Source organism: Achroia grisella, unplaced genomic scaffold (assembly GCF_030625045.1).
Source record: "Achroia grisella isolate CSIRO2021 unplaced genomic scaffold, CSIRO_AGI_Agris_v1 utg2716, whole genome shotgun sequence".
Classification (NCBI taxonomy): Eukaryota; Metazoa; Arthropoda; class Insecta; order Lepidoptera; family Pyralidae; genus Achroia; species Achroia grisella.
The window spans coordinates 182,528-210,494 of NW_026712761.1; the positions used below are offsets into that span (position 1 = coordinate 182,528).

Consider the following 27,967-nt stretch of genomic DNA (forward strand, 5'->3'; position numbering starts at 1 on the left):
TTTTTCAAGCGACTTCAAATAAAGGAGCAAGCTATCAATTCAATTGTGTTTTTTTCACCAGTCCCAGCTGCCAAGCAGCATGCTGTAAGCTGTGTTTTAGCTATAGGGAGCAGATTAGGCAATGAAATTACAGAATAAAAGGCATGTGCGATGGTAGGGCAAAGGCCCCACCATGCCCCATTGTCGCTATGCCCATGGGCATAGGCTATTTTATTATAAACACATCCTATGTGGTTGTAGCCCACTCTGGCATAAACGAAATATCTTTGAGAAGTTTACACTATCCTGAGGAGATAAAAACCATCGCTTCTAAAAATATGCTCCATGCGATTCTCCCAGGAAAATATCGATAAATTCATTGCGAATTTACCACGATGGGTTTACTGACATGTTCATCGTATAATTCTCCACTGGCCCCGCCAGCGTAAACAGTTAGCGCAGACGGTTGTACCATTTTATTATATTCATAATCTTAAAAATCTTAATGTAATACAATTATTACACCAGTACACTCACTACCTATATAGTACAAATATTAATAAAGAAAACAAAGAAGCGACACCTCATCACATAATACATAACGCTAAAGTGATGAGGTGATACCCATCATGCTACACCGCATATTTAATAATTGGTTCTTTTTACATAAAAAATCTAATAAAATTGTCTATCTATTTGTTCTTGCTAATCTTTTTAACGGCTGGACTAATTTTGATGACACTCGTTCACCGATAGCTAATGTTTTAAGGTACGCCTTAAGATATTAGTTGTTGGGGAGTGAAAATTACTTAGGTTAGGTTACTTTAAAACTTATATTTATTTTAATAAAAACAGTTAAACTCCACCCGTAGGGAATTACGGGTAATACGCTAATAGCTAGTAATTAACAATAGTGAAAAGCACAAAATATCCGCCATGTAGAAATGATCTATGGTTTATTTCGACATTGTTTATGGTGCTGTCATTGTCATTTTGACAGTGGCAAAACATAATGATGTTTCGTATATTTTATTGTCCAAGAGCTGACACCACATCTATCCATTGCATTATTTTCATTAAAATTACAAATATTTTCTTCATTCCAATGTTCTGTAATAAGCTGGAAGACATGAAAGTATGCCAGGGTTGTTTGTGTACAAATCGGAGATTAGCACCGATAGATAAGTACTATGAAATATTAAAAAAGAATTTAGGTCCGGACTTAAAACAAAGTTACAGGAACGAAAATAGGGTAAGAGACAATGTTTTAAAAGTATTTGCTTGTTTAATCTATGAATTTTTATTATTATAATATTAATTACTACTTAATCAAAAACTAATAAGTTAATACCATTTAGTGATGCGTGGGAGAATTTATTTATTTGTGACCACACTGTCAATATTCTTTATAAACAGAATCTATGTAAAACGTTTAGTTATTTATAAGGTACATACAAACAAATTCTCAACTTTTAATTATTATTTTACAATCTCAAGTTAATAATAACTTTTGTCTCCTTTTAATATTCTAATAATAAAACATATATATATAGTGTATATGTTTGATAGTGTATTTGTTTGAGAGATACTTTTTTTATTAAGTATAATCCATTTTTTAATTATTCCTTTTAGAACCTGCTCATATGTTGGGAATGTCAGATGGTATTAAAAAAATTTGACGATTTATTGCTGAAAGTAAAAAAAGCGCAATATTTTTTCAAAAAGAGAACAAAAATAAACAAAGTATTAAAAGAAGATGAGGTAAGTTAATGGAAATATAATAAAAATAAAGCCTTTGGTTTTACTTATATTTACCACAATATTGGCTAACATGTGGCCAGCCTTATAGTTAGAGGTGTCTATAGGAAATAAATATAATATAATCTAAATTTACTTAAATGACTGTGTATTATTGTTAACAAGTACAACATTTTTTTTAAAAGAATATAAACTGGGTTTTTTTCTCAGTTTTTCTCATCTCGAAATCATTCCGAACTCACAGTAGATTTGACATATTATAAGAGTCTGTAATAAACCTACATGCATAAAGATATTTTGAATTTACATATTTTTATGTACCTACCAGGTGTTCAAGTACTCATTTTGAAATAGTTTTATATATCTGTTAAGTTACAATTTGGTGAATTATTATGAATATTAATATGTTTTTATTACCAAAATAATATTGGGAAGAATATATGTTTTTTAAATGCATATATTTATTTTCTATAGACATCTCTTACTATAAGGCTGGCCACATGTTTGCCAATATTGTGGTATTAGTGGGACCACCAGCAACATAATAATGTGATATTCATTGTACTGTAAATATACACACATATATACATTGTTTTGCCATGTAAATTAAGAAAAAAAATATTTGTCAAAATAATGTTAAATCACTTAGGGCTGTGAAAAATACATAGTAGCCGTTTCTCTGATCTACTTATTTAGTAGATGATTTTTATATAAAAATCAGTCAAGCCGTTTCGAAGGAGTAATAACTAATATTGTGATAGGATTTTATATGTAAGATAGTAATTTTTTATTTACATTAATAGATACATCATTATAATAATGGTCTAGGATACAGATATAATATTGTTATAGTTATACATAGAGTTTCCTTTGAGTGAGCTTACAGATCTATGGGTCCTATGATCACTAGGATCGAAGAAGATAGAATAGAAGATAGACGATAGAAGTGTGTGTACTTCTACTAAAAAGTAATATTGTAATATATTAAAATGAAAAAAAAATTGTCTCCTATTACAGTGTATAAGTTTGTCAACTTTAAGAGCAACAACCAAACTTGATTTTGATTATTCCTACATGTATGAATTAGACGGGATAAAAATAGAAAAAACAGAAACAGTATCAAATAAATTTGAAAGTGATATTGAAATAATTGTTGAATGTAAAGCAGAAATTGATAAATTAGAGAATTACGACGACACTGGTAATGCTCTGGAGGATGGCCAACATTCAAATATAGAAAATGACAATTTCAATGATTGGATTGATACTGAATTAGTAAATTATGATAATGACATTGCTAGTAATAAAAACATTGCTGATGATGTAAATAGAGAAAATACTACAATTAAAGAGGAAATTAGTGGTACAGACAAAACTGAAGACAAAGAATTTATTAAGGTATTACAAAATGAGGTAAATATAAAAAGGAAAAAATCTCATCTTAAAATACCCGAACCACAGAGATATAAAACTGTACGTATATCAAATTATAATATTAATGAGAGTAGAATGAGATTTTATAATAGAATTCCTATTACTTCTGATGAAGTTCTGTCTTGGATGAATAAAGAAAAAAATAGTAAAGATTTCAGCAAAACGAAGTTCTATTGTGAAACATGTGTAGCTGGTTTTGACGTGGAAAAACAACTTTTACAGCACAATGAAGAGTTTCATTCAGTAAGTTTAGCTAAACATTTTTTTTATTATATCCATAGACTATTCACACAGCCATCTAGCCCTAAGATAAGCTAAGCCAAGTACCCATAGCATATGTTAATACTTCTAAAAGATCTAGGCCTGTCTAGAACAGTGATTTCTACACAGAACGTGTATCTAAATCTGCACTAACAGGCTACTGCTAGATTTGTCTGGGCAGGGAAAGAAACAAGGGAGATGAAGGTGATTGTTGATGTCGGCAAAAGGTCCACTTAAATCTACATCCGAGTCATAAGTTCCGTGATCTGCTCGGAGTTTCCCTCACTGCCACACAATGGACCCGGCACCCGCACTGTAAATTTATGCATGAGTTCATCACACAAAACACCCAGACCAATACCAACAATCCTATATTATGTTGAGATTTATTGTTATTAAATATTATTACTATCTATTATCTTTTTGTTTGAAATGTTATATGCTTATTTCAGGATAAAATGCATTATGAATGCGACATGTGTGGTATAAAACTGTCGACGAATTCAGAAATGGCGACACACTGCAGTGAACATTACACGAAATTAAAATGCGTACTTTGTAACTACACCGCCTACAGAATGTCGGAGTTTGATGATCACATAATAAGCGTTCACCGTACCGTTACCAAATGCTTAATTTGCAAAGCGAAATTTCCGTAAGTTACCTTGTCTATTGTAATATATGTGGAAAAGAGAAGGAAGCATTATGTCGTCTCTAGCGCAAACTGCTGGCATCATGTGACCATTATGTTGTAACCGGCGATCAAGAACAGTGGTGTGTGCCAACCATACTGACGTTGCCGGCCTGGGTGGTCTAGCAAGTTGACAAACCGTTTTCTGTCCTATGATTGTGCTTAAAATTATCGTCAAAGTTGCCAACCTTATAATGTTAGCGTATAATGTTAACTTATAATGTTAGCGTTAGTTACTGTGATGTGGCTTAGAACAAAAAAAAATGTGATATTTATTGAGTGTATGATGATTTTTTTAAATTATTTCAAATTTTGCTTGATTGCAGGAGAATGTTCGAGTACGTCAAACATCACAAATATTTTCACAAGAAGTATATCTGCGATTACTGCGGAAAGAAATTCACCAAGAAAAGTTTTATTGAGAGGCACATGTAGTACGTATTTCTGTATTTTTTATTAATTGAAGTTTCTAGGCATCCATTACGTACAAAATTAAAGTAGGTACATATAAGAATTTCATAATTTTTAAACACGGAGAGTGTTGAGCATTCTTGTCACAGTCGGTCACAATTTGAAAGATTACCCCCTCTCTAATATGATGTCTTGTATTTTGCATTTTTATACTGGTATATATACTTTATTTTTATTGAGGTCTCGATATTTCGGCAGTGTTTTTTCGACAACCGCCATGATCAAGGGTAAACTGAAGCGCAGCGGGTAGATGGTAAAAAAAATCTTTTATGGGCAGACATATTCGTTTACTTTCACACGCCTTCGTTTGTTGCTATTATTGAAACTCGATATTCATCTCGGCAAACTATACTCACCTTTTTCATATCTATTTTTCTTTTTGTTTAATTAAATTTGTAATATGTTGTTTTTATATTTGGTTACATTTATGTTATTGTTATTTTATTTCCTTGCAGTAGTCGACACTCGGATTATAAATGCAAAATATGTGGAATACAATTAAAAACATATGTAAACCATAGAGCACATATGAGAAGGCAACATGTGAAGAATCCGACCGAGGAAACATTCTGCGTTGAGTGTAACATACAGTTCGACAATATAGATAAATATAAGGACCATTTCAAAGCAGTTGTTAGACATCGGCCGCCGGTTAAGAAAAGGTAAATATCATATCCAACTCAAGAACATAAATAATCATATTCATAATCATAATTAAATATTCTTTATTGCACTTAAATACATTTGTAAGTATATTAATTACAACTAATGTTAACAAAGGAGGACTTATCTCTAAAAGAAATCTCTTCCAGTCAACCCAATAGAGCGTGGTATAGGAAGTGTGAGTGGGACAAAATGTGCAAATAATTATTTTTATAAAAATGTCATAATTAGGAAAACATAAATGCATGTAGCGCGGTCGTTATCCTCATCACTGTAGCGATACATATATATGTTGTGATGAGGTGGCGCTACAAAATAAATTATTTATTGTAGTATGTTGGTATAGTATACCGGTAAAATGATTGTACTAATTATTAGACATTGTTAAGTTTATTGGTAGTGTGCTACATGGCTTATTAGTAACGCGTCCAGTCGACGCGGAGTCGGGCCGTGGACTCATTTTACACTTAACTTAAATCTATGTTAGTGGAGACGTAAATTAATGGAAGGGTGTCAAGTGTCGACAGAAATATTACAAGTGTAGGCACATGCATTTACTAATTATTGAAAGCCCAAGGTCAGTGGTTTAGCACACCGCTTTACTATCCGATGGTCGTTGGTTCGATTCCTAGCACGGTACAAACATTTGTATTCATGAGTATGATTGTTTGTATAAACAACAGTATAAACAGCTAGATCATGGAGACCGTCAGTTACTTTCTGGTATCATGTAATGTGCTAATGTTTTATCGCAGCTTCCCTTGCCCAGAGTGCGGGAAGACCTACAACAAGAAGATCACAATGAAGTACCACTACAATTATGAACATCTGAAGAAGACGCAGTTCTACTGCACCAAGTGTGATCGGGTATGTATTTTTTTTTATTTTTTAGGAGGTTTGGGCTATTGTCAGGTGCTTTGGATCTGTAGCACTGCGACCTACATAGATCTATTGCTCGCTACCTAGACCCGTCAGGGAGAAGAATTGAAGGATATTCTTAGAAACGATGTTTATGTCCAGATATAACGATGATTCGGTTCAGATATGTAAATTCAAATTCAAAATATCTTTATTCATGGAGGTCTATTACAGACTCTTATGATATGTCAAATTTACCGTCAGTTCGGAATGATTTCGAGATGAGAAGAACTGACAAGAAACTCAGCTCGTATTTTTTTCAAATTATAGTGGAACATGTTTATAATAATATACAGTCATTAAAATTCAAATTTGGGAGAATAGAGTGACCACCAGCATATGCTATCGCAAAGAACAAAAAATTTAATCAGTGTTCACAACCTGAACAGACCAGTTCCCACAAGCAACACCCGTTCACGAGTATGACGTATGAGTCAGCCATCATTGCAGTAATTATTAGCCACAAATTCACACAGCGCCATTTAGGCTTATGCTGAGCAGAGCTTGTGTTATGGGTACTAGTTAACTGATATAATACATAGATAAGTTTGTTTTGAAACGTATTATACTTAGAAAAGACCCAAACTTATACAAACAAATTTTCCAAAAAATTTCAGGAATACAAATGTTTGTACCGTACTAGGAATCGAACCCATGACCGTGAATATGTCATATCTCGGTGTATAGAATAGTTTTGTCTGTTTCCAGTATTTCCTGAACGGGTTCGGTCTTCGACAGCATACAGCTAATATACATGATAAGATAACAAAACCGAAGAATAAAATCTGTTATTTATGTGGTCGGGGATTTAATGTAAGTACATACTGTATTTTTTATTCATATATATATATATATATAGTAGGGCCCACCCCAAATAATGGGATAAAGGCAAGGCAATCATGATATATATATATTAGCCGTACACGCGACTTCGTCCGCGTGGAATTTAATAAAAGAGGTAATTAGAGAATTCTTCTAAAGCCTAAGTTACATCAGCTACCTGCTAAAAAAAAGTCCCGTCAAAATCGGTCCAGCCATTTCAGAGATTAGCCGGAACAAACAAACAAACAGACAAAATTTGTAAAAAATGTTATTTTGGTGTACGTACCGTATTTATATTCATATGCGTGTAGTGAAAAACGGTTATTTCAATATTACAAACATACACTCCAATTTTATTTATATGTATAGTTTTAAATCAGGCTACAAATACCTTATATATTATCATACATATGAATAATAATCTTATATATAAAATTCTCGTGTTACAATGTTGGTTACCATACTCCTCCAAAACGGCTTGACCGATTTATATGAAATATGCATATTCAGTAGGTATGAAAATCGGCTACTATCTATTTTTCATACCACTAAGTGATTCCTTATCACTTGTCCACACAACATTAACACATACTAGTAAAACTGTTTTAATAGTGATTTTAATTTATATGGCAATGTTTACGGGATGAACTAGTATATAGTATATTCAAATGACAATGTTTTTCATTATATCGTTTTTTCGTGGGTTGGGTCGCTAGTTATGTAGTGTCCAACCTTTAACCATGAAAAATCGGGACGACTCGCCATAATATAATTTTGTTGCAGACCAATCGGATATTGAATAATCATATACGCACACACACAGGCGAGCGCCCATTTCTGTGCACGCAGTGCCCAGCAGCATTCGGACAGAAAACGGCACTGGTGGCACACACGCGGGCCATACACAAGGAAGGACGCCGGAATTGATGCTGTTGTCTATGGTCTAGCGATTTAACACACCGTCCTAATTCCGATGGTCGCGGGTCAGAGTCCTCGTACAATACAAACAAAAATTGTATGTACTCGTCTGGATCTAACCTATGTATGTAAGAGGGTAAATGGAATTGTTAGTAATGTGAATTGATGATCTCATTGGTAGTAGGTACCATGTCAGGTTGACCTCCACGCGGTCCCCTCTGGAAACCATCGTGATAAATTCCTAGTGAATTAACCACGATGGGCTAACTGACCTGACCTCATGCTCATCTTATCATCCTCCACTGTTGCCTCACCAGTGTAAACCATTAGCGCAGGCGAGTGTAGCATTCCATTATCATCCATTAAAAAAAACCTATGTATGTATATTTACAAAAAATGTATTTGAGTCTTTCTATCAGTTGTCAATTACCATTGTATTATTACTCAGCTTGGGACTAGATGGCACTGTGTTAATTGTGTAAGGTGAAACAAAAATATATATTTTTTAAAAATGCTATGTCATTGAATACCTGCATATATTACCATCATTTGATTTTAATTTATTATTATTATTAAAAATAATTGGTAATTATTATTTCATTATAATTATTGTGTTAATTTATTATGTAATTTTTACCTTCATATATTCGTTTGTTCGTTTTAAAGTATGTTTTAATAGTTGATTATATGAAACTTATACTTTGTGAATATCTGTACATATATACCTAAGATGTTTATAATAATTGTAAGTTATATGAAATATATTGTTTTTACCGATACTATTTATTTTTATTCAATTCAGACTACTATAATATAGTGCCTCTTATTACAAATATCATAGAGACGAATATATATGTCCTACTGGCTGTGTTGATGTAACTACCTAATTAATTTAATTTAACCGAGGTACTCTTTGTATCTTACAAAGATTACCTCGGTTAAATCTTCATGGGTAATAATATTCTACTCTATTATTACAAAAAGATATGGATGCATAGTTACATACAAAAATAGTAATGTTGAAATTATTGAAGAGCGAATAATATTAACGCAAAATTATTAATTTTAAAATGAAGAATGTTGCCAGGCAAGCCTGGCCATCAATCTAATCCGGTCATTAATGATCTGTGGTATCCATACTTAAAAAATAAACACTGTCGACATTGACATTTGAAATTCTCATCTGTGCTTTAAGAGAAACAATTGACAGCGTAAACAAAATTTATAAATAAATGTTTTGATTCTTTAACTTTATTTATTCTTAGGTTTTATTAATGTTGTAAGGAACTTGCGTATATTTAAAAGCCTTTAGCTTTTATTAAAAGTGTCCATTCATATTATATAGTAAAATGGATGATTATTGTATAAAAAAATTGTGTTGTACATGTCTATGTAAAGATCGTAAACTATATCAGCTGTGTCGAGTGTCCGACGGTGTTAATAACTTGTATTTGTTGTTATCCTTTGATTCGGAAGCTTACAGAGTAAGTATATTAAGTATAATATCTTTTGCCTCTTGCCTCTCCCTTAAGGGATGGATTTAAAAAAATAATAAAATACATATTATATATTTTTTTATAAGTGCTCTTGGAATATTTACTTAAATTAGGGTTTCCATACAAACTATGAATTATTTTTACGGTATTTTAGGTGTTGAATTTCTAAAACGGCACAACCAATTCTAGGTTCTAGGTTAAGACCTACACAAAAAAGTGTATAATAATTAAAATATATGTTTCATTCTCCAAGTGATTAGGAGGGTTCACTTAACATTTTGTTTTTAATTTTTGCCATAATTTTTCTTTTTTAATTTTGTTGATTTTCATCAACTTTTATTTTTTTTATAAGGACTTTAATATTTTTCTACTGTCTTCTTATATGCCTAAACAATGTTTGGCAGCTCAGCTAGTAGATATAGTGTATATTATAATATTGAAATGTGTGTTTTTTCCTCTTTGATTTGATTCTTTAATTTAAATGTGTTCTAGGAAGGGTTCTACAAGGACACAGCTAATTTGTTTGTCTGTTGGGAATGCAAAGCCATTATGTGTAGGATCACTAAGTTTCGAGAGCAAGCATGCATTGCACAGAAAGAACTTTCCGGAATAACAGATGGTCGCCAAAATGTGAGTTCAATTAGTATTTTGTTGTTATAAAGTCATAATCAAATTAATTTAATAAATTACATGAGGTTTTCTAGGGGAAACAATCACTGTAGAAATATTTGTATTCATAAGTATGATTGTTTGTATCAGTCTGTATGTTTTCTATGTATAACTAGCTACCCACCCAGGCTTCGCACAGGTGTACATGTATTATACATATAAATATTCCTCTTAAATCACTCTATCTATTTAAAAAAACTGCCTCAAAATCTGTTGCATAGTTTTAAAGATTTAAGCATACATAGGAACGGACAGACAGTAACAGCAACTTTGTTTTATAATATATTTGCTCCCATAAGACAAACTCTAGCTCGCTTCACTTAGGTCTAGATGGCGCTGTGTGAATTGTACTGAGATTATTATTACTATTAACTTATATTATTTATTAAAAACGGGGTATGCCCCTGGCACTACTCATATTATATTTTTTTTACAGTTAAAACTGGATGGCCTATCAAATCTAACTTTCACATTTAAACATGGCTATGATAAAATTATCACTGAGACCAAATTAATAACAGATAATTTTATAGACTGTGGTCCTACCACAGATATTAAAACAGAAAGTGAGGAAGACATTCCATTATCTGAGTTACATAATAATTATATATCTGATACCCTAAGTGATATTGTAACTGGCCCCATAAAGTCAAAAGTTTATCAGAAACGGAAGAAAAAAATAAAAAGTACCAAAAATAATGGAATCTACTGTGATAGTAATAAGAAGTATTTTACAATGAATGAGATGAATGAAGTTAATATGATGGAGAGTAGAGAGAAAAGAAAGATGGCGGCAATGTTTGCAGATGCTGCATTTAAATGTGATAGCTGTATTGAAGGGTTTAAGAGTGATATTGATTTGCTGACACACAATTTAGATTTACATACTGAGGTAGGTGCATTCCTAACCAAATTCTATTATTCTTATATTAATTTACATTATTACATATTTAAGATTTTGTTTGACAAAGAAATTAACCATTAGGTTACAATTATTATCACTTGCAAAAAGTTCAGGTATACAGTGTTCACTTAATTACTGCTTGCCACGACGCGAATGTTTATATTTATCTTATTATTTTATTTTACTTTGTTTATAAAAAAAAATTAATTAAGTTATTTTAACAGTGAAATGTAACATACATTTTCCAAAATATTTGTTACTTTTGGCTTTTATTGTGTCTGAGATAGAATTAGGACAAATACACTAAAAAAAACATGTATTTGAATTATACACATAGAGGTATAGTCTTTGAGTTTTTCTTTTTTAAAAGGGCTACAGGTCATAACACCTGTCAATAGTCCAAACACTCAATTAAAAAAATTGTTTTGATACAAACTTTTTTTATTTTTTTATTTCAATTGACGGCCTCAGTAGTCTAGCGGTGTAGCACACCGCCTTACTTCCGATGGTTGCGGGTTCGGTTCTTCGTATGGCACAAATATTCATATTCATGAGTATGATTGTTTGTATTGATCTGGGTATTTCCTATCTATAATATGTATGTATTTACGTAAAAAAATTATGTATTTGTATCAGTTACCCATGACACAAGCTTTAGATAGCTTAAATTGGATCTAGATGGCCTGAAAAAAAATTATCTATATATCGGTATCAGTCTTAAGTATTTGTATCAATTATCTAGTACAGGGATGTTATGGATATGAAATTTCGGATACGGATAGGTTTCGGATATAGGAAAGATTATTATACCGGATACGGATGGGGATATGAAATTATTTCGGAATATCTGTTAGTTTCGGATAATTTCGGTTACGGATATTAATATTTTAAGGAACTTCAAAAGTAAAATACAAATAGCTAATAAAACGGTTACATAACGTGTCTCAATTAGATATTGTCCGAATCTTTTATTTCGGATTCGGTTACGGTTACGGAGCTCCTTAACATCCCTGATCTAGTACCCATAAGCTTTAGCTAGCTTAACTTGGGTCTAGAGGACGCTGTGTGAATTGTTCTGAGATAATTATTGAATAAAAAAAATGTGGTTGAATTTAGACCACTAGTGACATCTATTGCTTATTATTCGTTTTTTTCTTTCAGAAACCCAACCACATACAATGTAACATATGTCTATCTTACATAGATGAGACCTCAATCACAGATCATAAGAAAGCCCATTATTATAGTTATACTTGTCAATTTTGTGATTATATGACATACAGTCAATTCGAGATATCGAGGCATCTGAGGTGTGGGCATGCTATGAAGAATGTTGTGGTCTCTGGGAAGAGGAAGAAGGTGAGGTACAGTCTGTATATATATTACTCAATGACTCATGACCACTCTATCTATCCCCAATAATAATAATATATTTATTTTATTTATTATTGTAAATATGTACAACATTTATTTGAAAAAAATACAATCTGAGTTTCTTGTCAGTTCTACTCATCTCGAAATCATTCCGAACTGACGGTAGATTTGACATATCATAAGAGTCTGTAATAGACCTACATGAATAAAGATATTTTGAATTTGAATTTATTGAAATAACTTTAATGCACGTTATACATAAGTAAAAAGTACATACGGCGGTCTTAACACCTGTCTAACCATGAGTTGTACAGAGATAAGTTGTTGGCGGTGAAAATAATATTATAATATTTTTATAAAACAAACACAAGTAAATATATATATACTAGCTGTCCCGGCAAACGTTGTTTTGCCTTAAAATAAAATAAAAATTAGGGTGGTCTACCCTTAACATTTAGGGGGATGAAAAATAGATGTTGGCTGATTCTCAGACCTACTCAATACGCTCACAAAATTTCATGAGAATCGGTCAAGCCGTTTCGGAGGAGTATGGGAACGAAAACTGTGACACGAGAATTTTATATATAAGATATATATAAATATCCCTACAAATATACAAATACATATAATATACACTTTATAGTGCTTGTAATATTAATAAATAAGGATAATTAATTTAAAAATGTGTGCAAGGGTGAGCTTTTCTCTGAAAGAGATCTCTTCCAGCCAACACAATGTGACAGAGGAACTACTACCTCTGCGAGCGGGCAACGATGGTGATCGAGTTGTTGTAATAACATTAATATATATTCAATGTATTTAATTAATAAATAATAGGGGTTAAAGTATGAAATAACGATTCCAGACAATTCACACAGCGCCATCTAGTCTCAATCTAAACATAGCTTGTGTTATGCGTACTTACAACTGATATATTCAAATACACAACCTTACATATTACTGATTTTTTTTTATTATATTTGTTTTTATTGTTCCTTTTTTGTATTTTTTCATACCGTTCTTATCCAAATTTGGTTGTAGCATTACTGTTTTGGATATTGATATAGATTTTATCTGTCTATCTATCTATCTATTAAATTTGATAATGAAAAAGTGTTCATTCCTAAGCTAACGTTTTTTTTTTGTCATCAGGGTCAAAGAAAAACGTCTGTAGTGCTACGGCCAGGGACGAAGCCCCGTAGGAACCAAGCGATGATGGACAAACGGACTCCGTACGGTTATCTATGTACAGAATGTAATAAATATTTCGAGTGAGTTAATGAAATTAATAGGCCAAAGAAGACTGTCGTAGTCTAGTGACTTATTGGATGTAAGTCGGTGTAGTTACTACAGCGACTTACATACAATAGGTCGTGAGTTCAAACTTAATAAATAACCCTGGACAATTCACACGACAGCATCTACTCCCACGGTTAAAAGTCCTTGTGTTATGAATACTAGACAATTGATATCAGTACTTAGATATTTTTTTATAAATATTTACATAATATACATAGAAATCACCCAGACTGATACAAACAGACATACTCATGAAATGTTTGCATCGTGCAAGGAATCGAACCTGCAACCATCAGAAGTAAAGGTATGTGCTAAACAGCTAGACTACCGAGGTTGTCAACTGAAGCGTTATTTTAAAATTAATTTCATATTAGATACTAAATTACTATAATTATATATTTCTAAATAAATTATTATTGTTTGTCAGTAACAAGAACCAGCGATGGAAACACGTGCAGCGACACCACCGCGAGGGTTATAAATGCTCAACTTTAAAATTAATTTCATATTAGATATTAAATTACTATAATTATATATTTCTAAATAAATTATTATTGTTTGTCAGTAATAAGAACCAGCGATGGAAACACGTGCAGCGACACCACCGCGAGGGTTATAAATGCTCAACGTGTGGGAAGAGATTCGCCTTCAAGAATAATCTGAGCAGACACGAACAGTGAGTGTTACTAATCCTACTTCATTACATAGTATAAAACAAAGTCGCTGTCGCTGTCTGTCCGTCCCTATGTGTGCTCAAATCTTTAAAACTACGTAACGGATTTTGAAGCGGTTTTTTTAAATAGAGTGATTCAAGAGGAAGATTTATATATATAATACATGTAAACCCGTGCGAAGTCGGGGCGGGTAGCTAGACTATATATATATAACTCAAAGGTGACTGACTGACTGACATAGTGATCTATCAACGCACAGCCCAAACCACTGGACGGATCGAGCTGAAATTTGGCATACAGGTAGATATAATGACGTAGGCATCCGCTAAGAAACGATTTTGATTAATTCTACCCTCACGGGGATAAAATGGGGGATGAAAGTTTGTATGAAACTTCGCCAATTTCAAACCGATCGAGCTGAGACTTTGCATGCATGAAGCTACTATGACGTAGGCATCCCCCAAGAAAGGATTTTGATAAATTCCACCCCTGAGAGTATAAATTAACGCGAGCGAAGCCGTGGGCAAAAGCTAGTATATAATAAAATGCAATATAGTTATAAAAAATGTGTTATTATATGATATTCTTATTTCAGGCTACACCAAGGCCCGCCGCCCCGAGAGGAATGCACCGTCTGCCACAAGATGATCAGGGTGGACCTGGTGAAGATCCACGCGAGGATCCACTCCGACCGGCAGCAGTTCACCTGCGCAGAGTGCGACAAGTGCTTCGTTAGTCGCGCCTCGTACGAGCATCATTTGAAGTATACTCAAGCACACGCCGCTGTTGATATCCTCAAGTAGGTTAATTTTTTTATGTAATAGTCTATACTAGTATTAGCGGCCTCGGTGGTTTAGTGGTTTAGCACACCGCTTTACATCCTTTGGTCGCGGGTTCGATTCCACGCACAGTATGTATTAATGAGTATGATTGTTTGTATCGGTCTGGGTGTTTTCTATGTATGTTATGGATGTATTTACAAAAAATATATATAAGTATTTATATCAGTTGTCTAGTACCCATAACACAAGCTCTGCTTACCGTGGGACTAGATGGCGCTGTGTTAATTGTCCAGCGTTATTTATTTGATATTAATTTAATGTTATAAAGCTGAAGAGTTTGTTTGAACACTCTAATCTAAGGAACTACTGATTCGAATTGAAAAGATATTTTTGTGTTGGATAGTCCATTTGTCGAGGCTTTAAGCTATATAACATTACGCCACGACCAATATAAGCACCAGTGAAAAATGTTGCAAAAATGGAGAAATGTTTCATGTTTGAGGGCTTCTGTTTGCGTAAACGGTTCAAATTATGTATGAAAATACCCAAAAAAATGAATGAAAGAATTATTCCTTTAAATGATCTAAAAAATGTCCGCGACTAATTATGATAATGTTTTGATAACGCGAACGAAGTCGCGGGCACAGCTAAATCTTATATATAAAATTCTCGTGTCACAGTTTTCATTCCCATACTCCTCCGAAACGGCTTGACCGATTCTCATGAAATTTTGTGAGCGTATTGAGTAGGTCTGATAATCAGCCAACATCTAGTTTTCATCCCCCTAAATGTTAAGGGTAGTCCACCCCTAAATTTTATTTTTTTATTTTAAGGGAAACAACGTTTGCCAGGACAGCTAGTATAATATATATATAAATGATTTTTGAATTTGTATTAGACTTAGAATTTATAAAATTGTAGTGTCTGTTTGTAATATTGAAATAACCACTTTTTACTACATCCATATGAATATAAATACGTTACATACACCAAAACAGCAGTTTTTACAATTTTACGTCTGTCTGTCTGTCTGTTCCGGCTAATCTTTGAAAAGGCTGGATGGATTTTGACGGGACTTTTATTAGCAGGTAGCTGATGTGGAGTAACTTAGGCTCTAGAAAAATTCTCTAATTAACTCTTTTGTTAAATTCCACGCGGCCGAAGTCGCGAGTACAGCTAGTAGCACTTAAAATAAACAAGAACAATATGTGTCATTAAATTCCAGGTACAAATGTTCAATGTGCGACAAGGGGTACAGATCTCGCGGCGAGCTGCGGGACCACGTCAACTACCAACACATGGGGAAGACGCAGCACAAGTGTCCGATCTGCGGAAAGGTAGTTATATACATTGTACAGCTCATACACGGGATTATCATTATGAATCCCGCCACACGACGCCCACAGCCGGCTGCTGAAAAGTAACCGGCTTCCGGCCGGCCGGTAAACAACGTTGGGGTGCTTTTTTTTGTGTATGATAATGGAATGGTGCACCCGGCTGCGCTTGCGTGGAAGAGTAACAAACATCCATACAACAAACTCACAAACTTTCGCGATTAGGTGTCTATGTAGATGTCTAACATTAAAATGATCATCTTTCTTACCGGGTCGTAATCTGGTGGTTGTGGACAGCTGGGTAGGGGTCTGGAGCGTACGTTCCATGCCCGCGCACTCTGCTGGGGTGAACCACCCCAGCGTCGAACCCCAGAATGGGGGGAAGGGGATTGTTAGTAATGTGGATGATAACCCCATTGCTAGCAATGTACCATGTCAGGTTGAACTCCACGCGCTTCCCCCTGGAACACATCGTGTTAAATTCATGGTGAATTTGTCACGATGGGCTAACTAACCTGGTCTCATGCATCTTATCGTCAGCGTATACCGTTAGCGCAGGTGCACTATTTCATTATAATTTCAAAAAACAAAATTAATTGTGTTTCAGGCGCTAGCGACGCGTCGTTGCATCACAAGACACGTGCGCCGTGCTCACCACGGTCTCAAAGAGAGTGCGCGAGATAAGATCTGCCAGCAGTGCGGGAAAGCGTTCCGGGTTCGTATCCCGGCTGACTATCGTACTTTTATTTGGCCTCAGTGGTCTAGTAATTTAGTACATAGCTTTACTTCGGTTAGATGTGGGTTCTGATCAAATTATGCAAACATTTGTATTCATGAGTATGATGGTTTGTATTTATTTATTTATTTAACTTCAATGCACACAATATACAAAATATAGTAAAGTACATTTGGCGGACTTAACACCATGCGGAATTTTCTACCAGTCAACCATAGGTGGTGCAGAGAATAAATGTTGGCGGTGCAAATATAATAAAATTGTTTTGGTCTGGGTGTTTTCTATATATATTATGCGTTTTAAAAAAATGTATATAATTCACGTTTTACAGGACAAAAAAGGTCTGAGGGAGCACGAGTTCATACATACAGGGGAGAGGCCGCTCTCCTGCGAGATATGCGGATGTACGTTCAGACAAAGCGCCTCTTTATATACACACAGGTCAGTTTAACGTACATTAGTAGGAGTATACTTTACTAGATGTGCCCGCGACTTCGTCCGCGTGAAATAGTGACCTTAATCAAATAAAGAAAACATATTCAATAATTTAACCCAAAGAAAAATTGATTAGTTCTAGCTTCCAAAATATCGATTTTCTATAAAAAATTTCATCCCCTATTTTATTTTACCCCTTTAAGGGTAACATTTTTACAAACATTAAATGTAATATTTATTTATATTCAAACAACAGCCTAAAAAATAAGTATCAAACTTCTAGCTTTAAAAATGACGATTCAATCTCCCTTTTCAACCCCTTACAACCCTTATTTCGAATTAAAAAGTAGTCTATGTCCTTTCTCAGGGTCTAGACTATCTGTGTATCAAATTTCATTAAAGTCGGTTTAGTAGTTTTGGCGTGAACTCGAGACAGACAGACAGAGTTACTTTCGCATTTATAATATTAGTAAGTACTGATGAAGATCGTCTAAGCTCAGCGATTGTGTAATGTATGAAATATAATAGCCAGACCAATACAAATATTGGTCTAGGTAAGGTACATACAAGATGCCCAGACCAATACAAACATTGGTCTAAATAAGGTACATACAAGATGTCCAGACCAATACAAATATTGGTCTAGGTAAGGTACATACAAAATACCCAGACAAATACAAATATTGGTCTAGGTAAGGTACATACAAGATGCCCAGACCAATACAAATATTGGTCTAGGTAAGGTACATACAAAATACCCAGACCAATACAGATATTGGTTTGGATATTTTGTATGTACATTATATACAAGATGGCGGTATGGAAGATACTTTATGAATTATCTTGTGTTATTATTCGCATTTATAATATTAGTAAGTACTGATGAAGATCGTCTAAGCTCAGCGATTGTGTAATGTATGAAATATAATAGCCAGACCAATACAAATATTGGTCTAGGTAAGGTACATACAAGATGCCCAGACCAATACAAATATTGGTCTAGGTAAGGTACATACAAGATGCCCAGACCAATACAAACATTGGTCTAGGTAAGGTACATACAAGATGTCCAGACCAATACAAATATTGGTCTAGGTAAGGTACATACAAAATACCCAGACAAATACAAATATTGGTCTAGGTAAGGTACATACAAGATGCCCAGACCAATACAAATATTGGTTTAGGTAAGGTACATACAAAATACCCAGACCAATACAGATATTGGTTTGGATATTTTGTATGTACATTATATACAAGATGGCGGTATGGAAGATACTTTATGAATTATCTTGTGTTATTATTTGTAACCAATTTTATTTTTTATTTACAGAAAACGAGTACACAAAATATATCCACAAAAGAAAAGTGTGGAATTGCTAGAGAGCACACCCGCAAGCGGCAGTTGATCGCCTCATCATTAAATTGTGAAAGGTTGCTAATATAATCCGAAGACGCCGCCGCCAAGCAGATTTGTACGCTGTGTTATGTTCATAGAGTGCAGATTAGACTGTCAACTTAGCATAAGAGGTATGATATCTTAGGCCTCAGGTATGGCAAAATGTGAGGGCGAAGTATGATAAGGTGATGTCAGTGATATGTACATATATATACAAAAGATTAGATCTTACCGTCATGTGGGCCCTCAGTTTTTTTTTCTATTTATACCTTTAATGCACATAATTTCAAAGTACATATGGCGGTCTTAACACCATGCGGCATTATCTACCAGTCAACCAACCAACCAGGCGGTGCAAATATAAATAAATGATATAATGAATAATACACATACATATATATGAATAAATACCTATATATATATACACATACATATCTAATAATCTGCCAATGAAAAAACATGTACATAATGAAAAAAACTTTAAAAAAATATAATGGGCATATTAGGCTGTCAAATTATAGGATAAGAGGCATGACATCTTAGTACTCAGGCATAGCAAAGCGTGAAGAGAGAAATATGATAACGTGATGTCCGTGATACTTACTGTTCATGTAATGCCACTTACCATCAGGTGCGCCGTTAGCTTTTTTTTCTGTTAAAGTTACACAAAACTGAACCTAATAGTTACCACATAATAAAATGTAGGTAGGGACACAATAATGTATTTAAATAAAAGATTATGTAGAAATAATAAATTATTTATTTATTGAACACGTATTTTTTTATTCCTGATCATCCCAGAAATTATTAGAAACTAGCTGTACCCGCGGATTCACCTACATGAACCTACCTGATGTATAAGCTATATTACTGTAAACTTTCATCAAAATTCGTTAAGTAGTTTTTGCGTAAAAGAGTAACAAACACCTATCCATTTATTTATATACACAAACTTTCGTGTTTATAATATTAATAATAATAATAATTTAGAGATCGGGTGGAAAATTTTATTCAAATCGCATATGCAGTGTTCATGATTATACCCAGTATCAGCATCAGATTTATGAACATTCTAGCTGCATGCAAATAAAATAAACCCATTTCTAACAATTTACCATGTCAGGTCCACCAAACATAGATCATCCGGCATAGATCTCATCCATCCACCCATCCCTAACAATGATTGTAGTTACGATGAGATATATACCTTCAGATGATCAGTTGGCCTAGTGGTGGATAGTTAATAGTGGGACCTAGAGGTCCCATTGTTATCCTTTTTATTACACCTTCACGCTGTGTAGTGCTGCGGCAGCGTATACCGTTAGCGTATGCATACTATATTCATCCAACAAAAAACTTCATATTGTAATTGGTTATTTGAACTGCGTCAAATCGCGTAGTATGTATGTATATAAGTGCCCTGGTCTTGATACCTTGTAACTGGACTATAAGTCCCATCGGCATGTCTTTTAATTAGACTATAAGTCCGTGATAATGTCGCTTTAAACGTGGATTATAAGTACATTGATAATGTCTCTTTGAATTAGAATATAAATCCGTGATAAAGTCGATTTATAAGTGGACTATAAGTCCCGGTGCAGTAGTCGATTGTGGGTGTAAAGCGCGGCGGAGTGCGCGAAGGTGGCCGGACAGTGCGAACACTGTAGCGGCCTCTCACCAGTGTGCGTCCGGATGTGAGACTGCAGGATCGTCAGCGTCTGAAATATTTAAATAAAAAAAAAGAACTCAGAACAATTCACACAGCGCCATCTAGACCCAAGTTAAGCTAGCTGAAGCTTGTGTTATGGGTACTCGATATATGATACATATACATAGAATATGTAATAATAATACTCACAGTAAATCCTCGGCCGCAGTAATCACAGATTTTATTCCGCGGCGGTCGTATCTTCTCGTGTACAAAACTGATATGCTTCTTCAGTGCTGATCCATTTTTGAACACCTTTAACACAATAACAGTAGCTATTTATATCAGAATTGTTAAAACAACTGATTTACTAAACATGTATTTATTATTATTATTATTATTTTTATCCAAAAATTCTCATCTCCCCTCTTAAGGAGAGGAGATGAGAATTATTATTATTATTATTATTCTCAACAGTCGTCAAATGAAAATGAGAAATGTTTATTTCATTAGAAATAATTTAAATACTAATATGATTAGCAACGGGGATGTCTTTTTTTAGGGTAAAATAAATAATTGATTCACCAATAGTTTTCGTACACGTATGTATGAGTATTCTATTTAACACACTATCCTATAACATTTTCTAGGTTTACTGGAAGAAATCTCTTTTTAGAGATAAGCTCGCCCTTGTACATTACATTTATTCTATATCATTTCATTTGTATTAAATATATTGATATAATAATACTGAATAACGCCGAACAAACAGCTTTAAAAATCTCATGTAGGTGCTAGAGTCATGGACCACAGTTGCAGTAGAAGGAAAAATAGCTTCAAGGATCATTAATGTTGGTGTCGGCACGGCTCAGTCCCGGACAGATTAAAGTGTGCCAAAGCCTCAAAAAACCATCAATTTATAGTGTATAAAGGAAAAGGAGAAAACCTACTTCTACACAAATATTTAATACAATATTTTCGTGGAGAACTGGAAAGAAAAATTATCTAAAACAAAACGCAAAAAGGGCATGGACTTAATGGTATATGGAAAGCAGGAGCGTAATATATATATAAAGGTATCTTTTGGTATATTTGACACAACTATAGAACTAAACAAAAATATAAATATAAAAATATAGTTCAAATTAAGAAAAGAAATATAAAAGGAGGTCTGTAACCAACAAATACAACAATACATTGTTGGGACCTAGTTAGTATAGCAACGGCTGTGTCAGGTACATCCCGCTCTTCCATATCCATTGTCATATGTTTTAAAAAGAGAATTTTGTAAAACATTAGTATCTGAAGTTCTAGCAATGGGCCGACTATATGGTCTCTATTATCAGAAGGGAGGTTTTTTTATGCAATTTGAATGCCAAAGAATGGCAAACAAACTTATGGCGCACCTTACGGTTATCGTAGCCTATAGATGCCTGGGACACCAGGGGAGTCATGGCCGTCCGTCTCTATCTACCCCAAAAGGGATTTAGCGTAAATAGGGTTGCCAAACCCAAATTTAAAAAACAGAACGCAGTAATAGTGTTGCAATAGTTATATTAATATGTAGTAAAATTCAAGTAATTAATATAATCAGGTTTTTAATAAAAAGTATTTGATAAAATTATACTGTTGAAAATCAGTAATTAAGAGGCGCGCATATTTTAAAAACCCAGGACGCTGCCAAATAACTATTCAGGACTTCCCAGGACACTTAAAAAACTAGGACATGTCCTGGGACAACAGGACGGTTGGCAACACTAAGCGTAAAGATAAATGGTTCATGGGGTTTACCTTATAACATTTGTCGCAGACGTATTTGCTGTTCTTCAGGTGAACGAAGTCGATGTGCTGTTGGAGAGAACTCTTCGTTATGAACTTTGCGTCGCATTCCGCACATGTAAATCTGGTGAACATTTCAAAAAGGGGTCGTCAGGGGGGCATCGTAGCTCTTAAACAGATGGACCGTTTGTTATGGGTTTTTTTATTGAAACTTGATGAGATCGGGGTAATAAATGAATAACGCTGGTCAATTAACATAGCGCCATCTAGTGCTACGGTAAGCAGAGCTTGTGTTATGGGTATTAGACAACTGATATAAATCGTTAGATATATATTTTTTTTGTAAATACATACATAATATACATAGAAAACACCCAGACCGATACAAACAATCATACTCAAGAATACAAATGTTTGTAGCTCGATACGCGACCACAAGAAGTAAAGCTGTGTGCTAAATCAACATCACCACCGAGATGGTGATTAAAAAAAAAAACACTCACCTTTTATCTCTTTCTGTGATATGTTTGGAGTTCGTTCTGAGATGATGTGCCAAATTGTGCTCAGTTCTAAAATGGCGGCGGCATAGCGTGCAGTACGCTGTATTGTTTGAATGTGCGGACGCAGTGTGAGCTATGAGTCCTGATTTAGCATTGTAGACCTTATTGCAAGCGCCACAAGAGTACACTCGGCTTGATTGTTTATGGACCGTGCTGAAAGATATGAATATCTGTATATTATACTAGCTTAACTGCGCAACTTCGTCTGCATACCACTTAGGTACTCAAATTACATTGTATGTTTTTAAATTATAACCTATGTGCTTTTCTGATGTATAAGCTATATTACTGTAAAGTTTTATCAAAATGCGTTCAGTAGTTTTTGCGTGAAAGAGTAACAAACATCCATCCATACTCACAAACTTTAGCGTTTACAATATTAATAAGATATAGGTTTAGTTTTTTTTATACCAAACCAGTTAGACTGCATGTGAAATTGAACCATTTCAATCAAGAAATAAAGTCCAATTTTTAAAATTATTCTACTAAATTGATCACGTGACCCCATGGTTTGTATGAAGGTTTTTAAAATCATTTATAATTATAATATGAGACAAAAGCCTTTCCTTCACATTACAAGCCATCAAACATTGGAATGAGTTACCCCTTGACATTAAATCCAGCGCTTCCAAATTCTCATTTAAATCAAAATTGCGTAAACACCTTTCCTTGAACTAGAGTAATTCCTTTTATCCCAAATTTCAATACTATTTAATCTTCCTCTACCTCTCCTCCTTCAGGAATCTGACTTTCATTGTTGATTTGTATATATATTGTATGTATATGTATTGGTATGTATTTATATATATATATATATATATATATATATATATATATATATATATATATATATATATATTACGTTATGTAAGTATTATGTTAATCATAATGTACCGCCCACGTGAATCTCTGTTTGCTCTATGGTTGACTGGGAGAAAATGCCTCTAGGTGTTAAGTCCGCCATGTGCACCTTTATTAATGTATATGTGCATTAAAGTTTAATAAATAAATAAATAAATAAAAAGGATGGTACACATTTATACAAAAATTACGCTGACGGTGGAGTATTAAATTTCGTACACTTATCCTTACTAATATTATAATTGCGAAAGTAACTCTGTCTGTCTGTCTCGCTTTCACGCCGAAACCACTGAACCGATTTAAATGAAATTTGGTACACAGAGTCTAGACCCTGACAAAGGACATAGGCTACTTTAGGTTTCCAAGGGGTTGAAAGGTTATGTGGAAGTATCTTCATTTTACGCGGACGAAGTCGCGGGCGTAGCTAGTAGTTTTATACATAGAAAGAGTATAGCATACATTTTTTTTATTATCCATATAAATCCTTCCTCCATGCGACGGTACCGCTTTTTCGTGACCGAAAAATCCTAATACACACTGTCTATATAAAAGTTCACTTTAAAAATAAAAACTCACTACATATGCACTCTGAGGCCGGCGTTGTTAACAAACGTACTATCGCACAATGTACAATGCTGCTTCTGTTTGTGTTTATCTCGGTGGTATCTGTAGCCGCGGTGCGATCTGTAACACAAACAATCATACTCATGAATACAACGGACGGACTGTGTTCTGAGGAATTGTTCGACATGATGCCTACGCAGGGGCGGATCGTGAACTTGTGGGGCCCTGGGCTAAATCTACTTAGGAGTCTACCTAATTACTCAACTAAAAAAATACACCGACCAAAAACAAGCGATTAGAAATTCCCCATTCCTTTCGATAGACTACATTTGCATGGGTTGATTGATTTTAATATATAATTTCTAAATATTTTTTCATATTGTAAATATCGTTTTAGTGGGGACTAGGGGCCCTTTGTATCCTCGGGGCCCTTGGCTGCAGCCCAAAAAGCCCTTAGGTAGATCCGCCCCTGTGCCTATGGCCACCTTTTACCATCGCCAGGGAATTTATCCCCACACGTTGGAACCTAAGTGATCTCGGACAGTGCGGTTTCAGAGGATCTTCCTACCGCGTGCACTTATATTGTGGAATGAAAATTACATATAACCCTAAATTTTATCCCTTCTATCTTATATATCCATATTTATATGGCAAATAAATATATTTTTAATAATATTTATTTGCCATATAAATATGGCAAAACAAACGTTTGCCGGGTCAGCTAGAAAAATATTAAAAAAAAATACAAACTGTGTAGTAAATCCACACTCCTGGCAGGTGAATGTGGTGCTGATGACGCCATGCTGTTCATTGTAATGCTTCACCACAGAGTATACGTTATTGTTACGTTTACCACACTCGCAGCATTCGTACCTGCATCAAAAACAATAATCTTAATCTATACTTCTAGGGATTGTTCCTACATTTGTTGATAATGATAATTGATAATTGATAATCTACGGGGTTGATAAATATGTGCCTACACTTGTAATATTTCTGTCGGCACTTGAGACCCTTCCATTAATTTACGTCTCCACTAACATAGATTTAAGTTAAGTGTAAAATGAGTCCACGGCCCGACTCCGCGTCGACTGTACGCGTTACTAATAAGCCATCTTACACACTACCAATAAACTTAATAATGTCTAATAAAATAAAATTCCACGCGGACGTAGTCGCGGGAACACCTAGTTTATATTAGTAAGGATACCTTCTTGTATGTCTTTTCGTGTGTTCCTTGTACGATATTTCAGTACTGAGTACGGATTTGCAAATATCACATATGAATCCTCCGTTTTTCTGTAATGAAAATAATTTTATATAAAAAAAATCTCTTGTCACAATGTTACCATACTCCTCCGAAACGCTTAGACCGATTTTTATGATTTTAGTAGTCCAAAAAAAATTTGTGTATTTTTTCGGACTATACAAATTAATTCTGAAATATTCTAGTGCTGTTGGCTGCTGGGCTTTACAGCTTCACCGAACGATGGGGGGCGATGGCACTTCAAACCAAAAAAAGGACTTATAAAGCGGCGGAAGGCCCATTCCCGCCTGACGGATACGACTTTAGTCTCAGGGACATCTCTAGACGTTCGAACCTTGACTCAGGGCATCGTAATTTCGATCCCCGTTTGAATTGGATCGATCGGAAGGCGACCGGAGCGTCGGTTTGAGGTTCATTGCGCTGTATGGTGCGAATGAGGTCGTCGCCTTCGCCGGCGAGGACGGTGTCGTGTGTGTGTAATGTGTCGATCAGAGAGGCAGGGTACGGCAGTGATATTACAGGGTACGGATGCATGACATCTTATTTCTAAGGAATGGTAACGCACGACCACGGGACATCAACCGTTTTATTGAGGTCTAAACGACGGTAGCTACTGTCCCGTGTCTCTTAGCAATAAAAGGTAAAATGTCTTACTTGTTTATGCCTTTTCTCCATATGGTCTTTCAAAGTTAATTCATGATCAAAACCAGTAATACAATATTCACATTTATATGGCAACTTCAGGTATGCGTCTTTCCGTCTCTCCCTGTCTCTTTCACTCATCATCTCTTCGTTAGTAAGTACAACTATACGGATCTTCCCCTCGTATTTATCGTGTATACCACTCTTAACCTTCTTCTTGTCTATGCCTTTTTTTTTCTTCTTTCTAATATCTTTTTTAATTTGAGACAGCGGCAAGTCTACGTCGTCAGAACTTTCATGTTCGATTTTCACCTCCGTTGTGATTTCATCGAATAGAGGATGATTGTCTTCTTCTTTGATTGGTTCATTGTCTATGGTCTCGATATTATCCGTTAAATCAATGGCGGAAAATTGTAAATTATGTGTAATTGTTTTGTTTAATTTCAAATGTTCAACCTGTAAAATTATGTATACTTAAACGGGGCTAGACGAAGAGTTACACTATAATCAAATAATAACGTAATATGTAATAATTATTATTTTAATTAATTATATATAACAATGAATTAATTACTTTATATAATTAACTGGACTAGACGAAAAAAAAATTTTCGCCCTTTAATCACCAACCCTATTTTTTAGTAGCGATATTAATTTATGTGAGAAAACAACGATTACTAGCTTGTATGGTGGTATATATATATATACATTTTGTTTTATTTTATCTTATTCTTTTGTTTGTCTTTGTATATATAGTGACCAAAAGCACTGAATAAATATTTTTTCTTTCATCTTTCTTTTTTTTTGTATATTGCTATGTTTTAAAAACAATCGTAATTATATACCTGTTCGTTTAATATAACAAAACTCTGTTCCACTTTCCTTTTGAAGAGTTCCACTGTTTTCAATTTATGATGACACATAAAGCAGACCAGTATACCTTGTAGCGACATCTGTAAAAATATATTTATTTATACAATTTCAATATATAATGCTGCCGGCCTCGGTGGTCTAGCGGTTTAGCACACCGCTTTACTTCTGCTGATCGCGGGTTCTATTCCCAGCACATTTGCATTAATGAGCATGAATGTTTGTATCGGTCTAGGTGTATCCTATTTATATATTATATTTACAAAAATATGGTTATTGCAAAATAATAATCTCAAGCAATAAATTAAAATTAAAATTACATATCCTCTTGGCGGCCATCTTGATGCCTCCAACACCAATCTACAACGAGCTTACTATACCTATCAATTTATTATTGCTTAAAAACGCTAAAGAGTTTAAACAATTAATTGATATGAACAATGTACATACATATTTAGGGTGAAATATTAAATACTTGCCTTGAATTTGAAGACATACTCAAAAAAACCTGAATGTTTACATTTAGCCAGATTTATAAATGGAACTTCTGTAGCCAAACAACACACGCAAATGTTTTCGGCAGGTAAAGTTTTAAATATGTCTTGATTAAACTCATAGTCTGGTATATTTGACTGTATAAATTGAGACATTTTAAGCTATAAAATAAATAAAAAACAAATCCTCGTAACATCCAATCCTTTGTCGTTGAACTATGTATTTACTTGAAATGTTTCATTTCATGTAGGTAATGTTACCACT

General features: G+C 34.2%; 3 protein-coding genes across 3 annotated transcripts; 2 read left to right on the forward strand and 1 right to left on the reverse strand.

The window, feature by feature from the left end:
- Positions 1-1,029: 1,029 nt before the first annotated feature.
- Positions 1,030-8,241, forward strand: LOC131842990 (myoneurin-like). Its single transcript, XM_059191584.1, has 9 exons — positions 1,030-1,231; positions 1,612-1,740; positions 2,755-3,414; positions 3,885-4,087; positions 4,450-4,557; positions 5,050-5,256; positions 6,013-6,124; positions 6,884-6,988; positions 7,781-8,241. The coding sequence occupies exons 1-9, from the start codon at positions 1,085-1,087 to the stop codon at positions 7,922-7,924; spliced, it is 1,815 nt and encodes a 604-aa protein (XP_059047567.1). The 5' UTR covers positions 1,030-1,084; the 3' UTR covers positions 7,925-8,241.
- Positions 8,242-9,127: 886 nt separating this feature from the next.
- On the forward strand, positions 9,128-19,270 carry LOC131842994 (zinc finger protein 93-like). The gene is made up of 11 exons (XM_059191589.1): positions 9,128-9,399; positions 9,904-10,041; positions 10,517-10,972; positions 12,146-12,343; positions 13,511-13,629; positions 14,223-14,333; positions 14,927-15,130; positions 16,339-16,450; positions 17,055-17,162; positions 17,515-17,624; positions 18,952-19,270. Exons 1-11 carry the CDS (start codon positions 9,265-9,267, stop codon positions 19,025-19,027), a joined length of 1,767 nt encoding a protein of 588 aa, XP_059047572.1. The 5' UTR covers positions 9,128-9,264; the 3' UTR covers positions 19,028-19,270.
- Positions 19,271-20,351: 1,081 nt separating this feature from the next.
- LOC131842993 (zinc finger protein 62 homolog) lies at positions 20,352-27,907 on the reverse strand. Its single transcript, XM_059191588.1, has 10 exons — positions 27,688-27,907; positions 27,184-27,291; positions 26,351-26,794; positions 25,640-25,728; positions 25,180-25,302; positions 24,442-24,549; positions 22,948-23,157; positions 22,457-22,568; positions 20,876-20,980; positions 20,352-20,735 (listed from the first exon to the last, which is right to left on the reverse strand). The coding sequence occupies exons 1-10, from the start codon at positions 27,856-27,858 to the stop codon at positions 20,601-20,603; spliced, it is 1,605 nt and encodes a 534-aa protein (XP_059047571.1). The 5' UTR covers positions 27,859-27,907; the 3' UTR covers positions 20,352-20,600.
- Positions 27,908-27,967: the final 60 nt, after the last annotated feature.